Raw genomic sequence first — 10,480 nt, forward strand, 5'->3', positions numbered from 1 at the left:
AGGGAGGTGCATGTCGTTTTACCTTCACTCTTCTCAAATTTTCCAATTATTTCTAAGGAAATTATGTTTGTTGTTTTGGATTTGTTCCTTGATGAACAGTCATTTCAGATTTCCTTCATACATCAGTGCAGCTAAAATGTAATTTAATTTGCAAGAGCTCCCCGTGAGACTGTAAATGCGTTCGCCTTGATTTCTGAACCACCTCCACCCCCTTTTCAAAACCCACACACAAGAAACAAACTTCCATGTAGATTCGTATAATGCGTGATCTGTTGACTCTTGTTTCAACATGCGTCTATTTCTGCAGCGCACAAGCAGGTGAGACCTTTTCTGTGCAGTCTGGTCTTCTTTCATTGCTTGCCACCGCAGTGTGTTCTAGTGCCAGTTTAAAAATTTGCAGCTACTTCTGCAAATGCAGTGAGCGGGAGTCAGGGTTTTTTTTTATTATTATTATTTATAGAAATCCACCCACCCACTATGTTGAATTTAGTGGTCTTCCACATGGAAAAAATGTGAAAGACTTCAATTTTGCTATGTGAAAAAAACTGACATATAACTGATGCAGGGGTGCTATGCATATATAATGAGCGCAAAAAGTCTGTGTGTAATTGCTTCACCCAGTTTAAGCTACCTTGAAAAGAACGTTATCACCAGGAGGGGATGGGAAACAGGGTTCATATATTCTTAAATCAAACTGTGGTGCATGTGCATGAGGGAAGGCGTTAATATATTTTACGGTATAGACTTGTTTGGCAGCTTTGATTCATTTTCCGAGAGGGCACGTAGAGATGGATAGGGGAAGAGAGGATGACAGACAGAGCGCTGATTCTTTCCCATGTCTGCGAGCTGTCGGCGAGACCAGGCCATCTGCACATTCATTATCACGGCAGTGATTCCATTATTGTTCTGCATGGCAACAAGGACTTTTTCTGTCTGGCCTTTGTTATTCTTATCAACTGTGTAGCAGACAGCCCCCTTTTGATCATGGCAGCAACGAAATTAACTGCTATCATGTAGTATAGTGCATAACTGAATTATCCTTCAGAATAACAACAGTAAACATCATCTTGTCTCTTCTTGTGTCCTTGTGCAGGTCTGTTCCACAGAGCCATCATTCAGAGCGGCTCAGCCCTCTCCAGCTGGGCAGTGAACTATCAGCCGGTCAAGTATACGCGTCTCCTGGCAGAGAAGGTGGGCTGTAATGTGCTGGACACATCAGACATGGTGGACTGTCTGAGGAAGAAGAGCTCCAGGGAGCTGGTGGAGCAGGACATACAGCCTGCAAGGTACCACGTGGCCTTTGGACCTGTAATTGATGGTGATGTTATTCCCGACGACCCTGAGATCCTAATGGAGCAAGGAGAGTTTCTCAACTATGATATTATGCTGGGGGTCAACCAGGGTGAAGGGCTCCGGTTTGTGGAGAACGTGGTGGATTCAGAGGACGGCGTATCTGGAAATGACTTTGATTTTTCTGTGTCCGATTTTGTGGACAGTCTTTACGGGTACCCGGAAGGCAAGGACACACTTAGGGAAACCATTAAGTTCATGTATACAGACTGGGCAGACAGGGACAATCCTGAGACCAGACGAAAAACGCTGGTGGCTTTATTTACTGACCACCAGTGGGTCGAGCCGTCGGTGGTTACGGCTGATCTCCACGCTCGCTATGGCTCGCCCACCTACTTCTACGCCTTTTACCATCACTGCCAGAGCTTGATGAAGCCCGCCTGGTCTGATGCCGCCCATGGCGATGAGGTGCCCTATGTTTTTGGAATTCCTATGATTGGTCCCACTGACCTTTTTCCCTGCAACTTCTCCAAGAACGATGTCATGCTGAGTGCTGTGGTCATGACCTACTGGACCAACTTTGCCAAGACTGGGTGAGCACTTTTTAGTTTTCCATCAGAGGGAAGCTACCATTGCCATTTAAATTACAAACGTATTCATAATGGTAGCAGCTTGATATTGATGTATGCCTATGTGCTCAAGTAGTCAATTTCCTGTTTGCTCATTTTCTACTCAGCAAAAGCACACTGTAAAGATAAAAGGATCAGTCATTTAATCAATTAGCTGTTATTTAAGTTATTTTCAGTTATTTTAATTGTTAAGCCTTTTTTTGTAAGAAAACAATGCAAAACACTTGTTGGATCAAGACGTGAATATGTTTTCTTTTGTATTGCTGTGACTGTTTGCTGGATAAAGCAGGACATTTAAATCGTACAAATATATTAGTAATTGATCAAAAATATGTTGCAGTCCTAGTATACAGTAACTTACATTTTTACCTGAAGCTTTACTCTCTAAAATTGATGACTGAGGTTTTACCCCGAGGGTTACAGAGTGTTATCTTAACTTAAGGCCAGCTCAGTAAGATGTTCTGGGCGAACCGATGGAGCGATGGATGCATGTTGATAGTTTATGTGTGGGTTTTCTTGTGCTCGCTCTTCCTCCGGTAGCTTATTTCTACCACTCCATAGACCGTCTTAAGAGCATAAACTCACCAGCACAATCTGTAGTAGTTGTGCAGTGGTAAGAAACCATAAGGAACATGAACAGATAGCTACAAATGCAGAAGCTCATTTAACAGTGGGTAGACTGGATATATTAATCTCTGATCTCAGATCAGGCAGGTGTTTGTGTTGTGTTTCCTCCTGCAGAAACACAGTGCTTCTCCACATTCCCCCTGGTTTGTGTTTTCTAACAACTGTACTTTTACATTTGTTAAACTAGTGCGCATGCAATTATGAACTTGCTAAGTTATTAATAGAAGGTTACAGATTTTTAAAAAAAAATCCTATTTCAGTTCTATTAATAGCACTTCTGTGCCGCAAAAAATGAGCTGCAGGAGAAAGGAAGCTCTACAATAGATTGTATAGGGCAGAAAAGGCATTTTTCAAGAGAGACATTTTTTCTGAGGTATTTTTTGCCCCGACTTCCTGGGTCTCAGTCTGAAAACCTGAGACATATTGAATGTGAGGAAGATTAAATGTTCCTGCAGAATGTGTGCTGTGCTATTCGTGCTTGGCTGCCTGTTTGGGTGCATGGCTGCCTGCCCTTCTGTATACTTGCGTCCATATGTGTGTGTACTGTGGCTGCGTGTGTGCGTGTTTGGCTGGAAATACTATCTATGCTCTATTATACCGGGGACCAAAAGACACAAAGACTTATCAGGGAGGCATATCAAACTCTTGCCCTCAGCGGTATTGATTCCCTAAGCCTGGGCCCAGTCAATCACTCGTGCCCTGGGTGTCTCTTGCTCCCCACTATGCTCAATTTCCCCACCACCCATCACAAAACCGGACCATTTTGTATGACTACTAGTAATCATTTCTAACAACTTAAATTTAATTTGACAATCCCTGTTCCTAGAGGGGTATTGATCCCATCCTGAATGGGATGCCATCAGAAATCTTGTTCTGTTTTTTTATCTGTCTCTACATCATCTGCCGTCCAATCAGGTGGCATTTACATCCAATCGTCTGGCTGATAGGACCTTGAGCTGCTAATGGCTGACTAGTGCAGATGGACTGATGTCGGAAAGCACTGAAGTCCATCAGTGATGCCCGGACAGCTGTCTCCTCTGCCTGGCAGCCATTTTGTGTCAACACACACAAAGCTGCATTTGTAGATGCGCACAGATTGATTTTCGTTTTTCTTTTTCTTTTTTTTTTAACTTGTCATTTCAAGAAAGTGATCTGGTCTCATGAGAGGAGACAATGTGTTTAATCTAAATGACAAACAGAAGTTTGAGGTCTCGAGTTAACAATGCATGGTGCTTATGTCTCTGATCTTGGATCTTGTGATGTCACCAAAATTAATTCTGATGAAGGATGACAGCATGTCTGCCATGCCTATATCCAGTCAGACTCAACACAGCGCCGTGGGCAGTGAGCCTGCTGTAACCCTAACCTAGCCTTCACCCTGGCATGCGCCAAGAGTAGAAAAAGCAAACTGCACTTTACAACTGACCCCATGTCAGTTTTGTAGATTTCCATGTCACTGATTGATTGAGATTAGGGGCAGAGCAGCGAGAGGATAAACCGGTTCTAGATCTGTGTTCACCATGTTATGGGTATCTGTCCTGTGGTGTGTCGCCTTGGCCTGTCTCCAGATAGAAAGATTACAGGCAAACCACAATTAGGCACTCAGATGGTAAAGAGCCCAGGATTAGATGCCAGCAGAATAAAAACTCACCGTGCTGCTTTAAAGGGTAATTTTACCCAGGCCTATGTAAAGGAATCTACCATAAACTCTTAAAGGAGGGGGGGAATTGAGGATTTAAGATATTTCCCACAGACTCTGAAGTTCGTGCCTCTCATTTAGACCACGTGAGGGGATATCACTCTCTTCTAACACCACCCAACGCAATCTGGCTCAGGAGGACGTATTTTTAATTAAGACCCAACTGAATTGGCTTCGCCTTCATGGCTCGTCCAACAGCCATCTCGCCTGTATCTGCAGAGTAGCTCTCGCTCCCCTTCCAGATGTTCATAATGAACTGACCCAGATTGCACTTCCTGCCCCTGTCTCTAAATCGGCTGTAAGAACATGTGTGACACGATGTCGAAACACTTGGGCTGCATGTCAACAGTGGGTATCATAGCAGCATTCCCCCCAAAGCTCTTCCTGTCCCTGGCTCTCTTGTGTCATCTTTACAGGGCAAATCCCTTCCCATGCCCTTTTTTTTTCCTCCATCAGCATCAGTGAAGCATAAAAGCATACAGAGTGCACACTGTCAAATCTTCTTAGTGTGTGTGCGCACATGTGTGCGGGTGTGATTGTGAGAGCGAGAGTGTGCGTTTACACTATGGGGCCGTTCTTTCCCAAGAGTCAGAGATGTTTCCGAAGCGCAGGGATTTGCTCAGCTCTGAGGTTTTTTTTTCTGGCTGCAACATTTGTTTTACTATTGACTAGCAAAAATTGGCCTGGGCTTGCCACAACAACTTCATCTGAACTGTATTGTCAAAACTTTGGTTTTCTTTTTTTTTCGCGCACAAGTCTACTGCGACTGATGTGAGCACAGCAGCGACACAACTTTACACAAAAAAGAAAGAAAGAAAGAAAGAAAGAAAGAAAGAAAGAAAGAAAGAAAGAAAGAAAGAAAGAAAGAAAGAAAGAAAGAAAGAAAGAAAGAAAGAAAGAAACTTTGGCAGAAGTCTTCAGAAAAAGACAGGATGATGAAAGGCCTGGAAAAGATCAATCATTATATATCATTAGTGCTAGAAATTTGTTGGTCCATCTTTATACTTGTTTTTATCCTGCTGGCTTGTGCTCATTTCCCCAGTTCTGTGTCTGAGCTCTGCCACATGCAGTGCTGGGTATAGCTAGGTAGTTAGAGAGCAGAGCGCTGTCACGTGTTGTTGTTTTTTTTTTAAATTCTCCTCCACAGATCCCCCATTCCTCTCTCACTCTCTCTCTCATTATTCTATACAGTCATGTATTACGATCACAGTGTGAGCTAAAATATGCACCATTGATTGGTTTGGTGACAAAGGCTGCCAACTAAACAAATGTAGACAGAAGTAACTACACTGTGTGTCTGTGGTACAGTGTTACAGCCAGCACTCTGATTTACAACACTGCTGGTTGATTTTTCTTTTGTTTTCCTCCTACTTGTCAATCGAACACTCCTCTTCTGTAGGATTAACAACACACATACATCAGCTGTTTCTCCTGTCTGACCTCATTCACGCAAAGCTTCAGCCTTTTTTTCCTTTTTTTTACCCCAGCTGTCTAGTAGTTACATCATTCAACTCTGATCTCCCTCTTTGTCCTTCGTCTGGATTATCCCTGGTTCTCTTCAGTTTCCTTCGTTAGGCCCAACTGACTAAACCTGCACCGGGAGTACTGAATGCTTGGCATTGTCGAAAAGCTCAGCCCCCAACAGCAACCTACCTACTCCATTAAATAGGCACTCACTTGATAGGAGATTTGTAGCCAATATCCTGATTTGCATTAGAGAAGGTAAGGAAGTGGTGTGGCTTGTTAAGGGGCCGGGATGCCATTGATCGGTGTCTATGCTGTGCAGTGAATGTAATGAGAGGAGGGCCGCAGGGGAGGAGAAGAGGAAGTAGATCTGCATGTATGCGTCTGCGAATAAGTGGTTGTCAGGTTAAAACATGAATAATATTCTTAAACGTATTCATGTAAAATGATCTTCAGACGTAGCTTAAAGCTCCCGATTGTTCAAAAAAAAAAAAAGGACAAAGTGAAAGTAGGGAAAGTTTCGTGAGAGCCAGGAGAAGCGTTTTTTTTTTTTTTTCTTCGCTGCCACTCATCTAATCAAACAAATCAATGGCATCTATAACAGGGAGCGGCCCCAGAGCTGTGTCCTCCAACACTTCTGCACACCCCAAAGTCACAGCGCCTCGCCCCGCATCACTTAGCCTGCTGAACCGAAGGCTGCCATTAAATATGAACCTCGCATCACTCAGCCCCATGTCCCACCGTGCAACCACATGAAGGGCAAAAGAGCACAGGCTGATAATTTGCCTGTTCAGCGCTGAGGATGCCCCCCTCCAGCCCATCCCATACACTGAACCAAGACGAAGTCTACAAACAGAATGAGACTGAGTGTATTTCTTCAAAATTTCAAGCACAGTGTCGGGGGAAAAGATCTGGTAACCTTCTCATGGAGTGAAAATTACAATTAGTTCCTTACTTTGCGTCACCTGGTAAGGAGATAAACAACTGCAGGGGATGAATTTGTTACGCAACAATGACAACAATACCAAAGAAAGCTTTTTTTTCTGCAGCCTAGCAAAATGAGCATCAGTGCCGTTAAATTAATGCATGCTTCTTGGTATATATATATATATATATATATATATATATATATATATATATATATATATATATATATAAATTGAGAAGCTATACTCAGCTCAGGATTCAGAGACCTTGAGTGCAGTGAAAATAGATTCTTGTCTTCCGCCTTAGGGCACGTAAACGTGTCTTTTCAGATTTGGTGATGGCTAGGTCTATGATCATTCAAGCGCTTCAAATTACATCAGGATGAAAAGGGGAAGGAGGTACACCGGGAATGAAAAAAGAAAGAAAATGATATTCATTCTCCCCCCTTATCTACCTTTTACATCAGCGCTTGCAGATAGAGCTCGGAATAAGTAATGAGCTCCGGTCCCATTCTGCCACATGTGTAGGCAGAGCCGAGAGTCGTGTCTGTCATCCAGGTGGCACGGCTTCTTATAGCAGAACTGCTTAACACTTTTTATATCAGCCAGGAGAGGCCCATTGTCCTCACCACAGAGCGTGAACAGCTTTGTGAAATGTGACATGTCTTGTGTTTAAGTGCTTCACTTGTTCAGTCCAAGAGGTTATTGTACCATAATGTGGCCCAAATCCAGTACAATCACACACACACAGATGTGCACATGCAGGCACGCAGGCTGACAGTCGCGAGATGAAATCCAAATTCTCCATCAATCATAAATAAGAGCACATGGGAACACTTAAATACGCTTGACAGGCCAAGGTTAGCAGGGGTCAGCAGGTCACTGAGATTGGTGGTGGCGGGAGGTTGTGACGAGGAGATGAAGGCGATAGTTTATACTACCACGGCCATATGAACACATCAGAGGAAATCTGAAAGGCCATTAAAATGCCTGCTTTTATGGGTGTAATAATCCCTCTCCTCTGCCTGGGAGTCCAGCCACAGCTTCAGTGACCATCCCCAGATTAGGTGGGAGGTTTGACAGGAAGCAGGCTATCAGCTAATGCAGGGGAGCTCTGACAGCACCAACAGGACCACAAACATCACATTATGCCAGGGCTCTTCATGCAAGTCACACTAGGCATTCGCCACAGAGCTGAACGCATGCGGTGAGACGGGACAACAGTGCACTTTGCAGAGTTTTGTACCCAGACTGATGTTATGTTTAAAAGTGAAAAGAGCTGGTGATCACAAGATTTGGCTTTAATCTGAGTTTATCCAGACACTTCAAATGAATAGCTACACACCCTCCCATTTAATATCAGCTTGCCAGAAGTGTTTGAATAGGTTAAAATTGTTTTTTAATATATGTTTTAATTTTTTTAACGACAGTGAAAATTCACTGGCGTAACTTCTAATTAGCATCCGAATTAGACACTGGAACTCCTTTAAAGTGTCTTTTTTATTTATTTTTATTAATTGGCCTCTGGGCCTGAGGCCCGGTCCTCTCTGGCACAGCTGGCTGCCGGCAGAACCCGTTGGCACGTTACTGCAACCCCCTCTGGCCTCTGCTCCATGGCTGCTGGGTGACCTCTTGTTTGGGGCTCTCCTCAGCTCTTCCCAGGAGGGTGGCACGGTTGCCCCCCTGGTGGTCCTCCTTGGGTCCTCGTATTCTGGGGCCTCTGGATGTCTGGGGCCTGGATCTCCTCCATACCTGCTTCATGCCCTGGGGGATGGGGCTATGGCTCCCCACACTCCCTAGCAGATTGTTACATGGAGAAACCTTTTGAATACAAGCGTGCTGATGCACACAGGTGTACACACGGGTGTTCACAGACACAAACTACACCTTTCTTGGCTGCTACCTCAAAGCACATTGTGCGCTGTTGATCTTGCGTACTGCTCAATAACATGTAATATTTAGTATCTACTGTTATCTACTGTTAGCTAGTTTATTGTGATGGTGTTGTATTTATTATGTTGCTCTTTTTTGTTTGTTTTCTCTTCTGTTTTTTCTTATCTCCATACGTGATCAAGGTGTTTTGTTTTTTTTCTTTTTTTTCTCCCCCCCTTTCTTACCATCTCTTCTCCCCTCTATTTTTCTTTCTCTCCCTCTTTCTTTCATTCTTTCTCCCTGTCCTATCCCCCAATCATGTCTGTCCCATCTGTAACAACCGAAATAAAATAAAATAAATACATAATTATAATAAAGGTCAATCAAATGGACCAATATGGCAAGGCCATGATGATCCAATTGGTAAAGTAAATCCGCTTGGCATCTTTCTTGGCCTTGAGACAACAATTCTGATGGCTAAAGATCCAAACAGGACAGGCAAAAAAAAAACCCAAAGTGTCTTTATTATCTTTACATGTTAAGCACAGTATCTGCTGAAGCATCATACTATTTTTTCCATGCATACATGCTAAACAAAGATTAAAAAAACACTTCCCAACAAAACCTGGCACCTTCATTCTTGCTGAATATATTAAAGCCTATTGTGTTGGATTTTACAGTAGACCTGTTATAAGATGAGCATGCAGTTCAGACAGGTTGGCACCTGTAGAGACTTTAACAAATGATTACAGCACTATTTTACCACAGATGGAGAGCACAGCAGCACAGCACTCAAGAAACAGTCAATCTGACAACGGCGCACAGCAGCACCCACTGATACAAATCGAACAGGGTAACCTAGTTGCCCTCGCTACACTGACTAGTAAAGCTTGAGTTCAGATCACTCCCTGTGACTCTGCAGCTCAGGGCAGCACTTCAAAGCCACACAGGAGCCCAAAGTTGAGCAGCAGTGGTAGAAATTGTTCAAAGGAATGTAGCCTGTTTACTATTGACTTTGCAACAATTACCCAAGCATATGTGTGTGTAATTAGATAAGGCAGCCAGTTGTTCTCTAATGCGGCAAATCAAATTAACTAAAGATGCCACATTGATTTCTTTGTGTTCCCTAAATTATTCATCTACACTTGCACTGAACCAGCCAGCCAGCCACCAAAGAGCTTTTCTAACTCCTCTGCACCACCACTCCCTTGCACTCCCCACATGCACATGCTGATTGTTTTGTGAGATCTGTCAGAGGACAGTTGCAATATTTGTGCCATCACCATTCAGCAAATTGACCTTCCAGAAAAGAGAGTATTTATGGTGTTATGGAAATAAAGAATTCCCATTAAATGCAGCAGTGTCGATATCCATCGTTCTTGTCGATGCGCATGCACGTGTGTAAGATAGAGGGCGAGAGCCTGTGCTTGCATGGGTGTGTGCACACTGGTGCACTCTTGCAAGAATTCATGCAGCACGCAGGCTGCAGACAGCTACGTCTGAGGCGGCTCCATTGACATCCTGTTCTCTGGCATGTTGCGCACGGGGAGATCAATATGACCTTACCTCCACCACCTACTCCTTTGAAACTTAATTACTGATATTCAGCTACAAAGTCATCATAGTCTGCCTGTCAATATTCATCGGGGACCATTACGGGCCTAATAAAAGAGGTTATTTACGGGCCGCTCTGCTGACACCAGCCGTGGTCGAAGGAATTCAGCTCCAGCCGTCTCAATTTGCTCTACCTCTCTCGGTCTTTTTTTCTCGTTCTCCTTCTCTATCTCTCTCTCTCACTTCTCCCAGAAGCACTGACCTGAAAAAGAAAAATTGACAGCAGAAAAACGAACAGGAGAGAGGATGGAGGTTGAATTCTTCTGGCATGGCTGTTAATTCTCTTAGCCATGTTTGGTGGTTTTTCAGCCAGTGGCAAAAAAAAAAGAAAGAACAGGAAAAAAACACAACACTGTAGC

The 10,480-nt window shown here is 43.6% G+C and overlaps 1 protein-coding gene across 4 annotated transcripts in view; it reads left to right on the plus strand.

The window, feature by feature from the left end:
• The window catches only part of nlgn3a (neuroligin 3a), a 139,192-nt gene that overhangs the window by 124,688 nt on the left and 4,024 nt on the right, over window positions 1-10,480 (plus strand). For all 4 annotated transcript variants that reach the window (XM_004541005.3, XM_076891944.1, XM_004541006.3 and 1 more), the window contains one exon: window positions 1,094-1,883. In XM_004541005.3, the coding sequence (XP_004541062.1) occupies window positions 1,094-1,883 (790 nt within the window). The remainder of the gene's footprint in view (window positions 1-1,093; window positions 1,884-10,480) is intronic.

This window comes from Maylandia zebra, linkage group LG2 (genome assembly GCF_041146795.1).
Source record: "Maylandia zebra isolate NMK-2024a linkage group LG2, Mzebra_GT3a, whole genome shotgun sequence".
NCBI classification, from domain to species: Eukaryota; Metazoa; Chordata; class Actinopteri; order Cichliformes; family Cichlidae; genus Maylandia; species Maylandia zebra.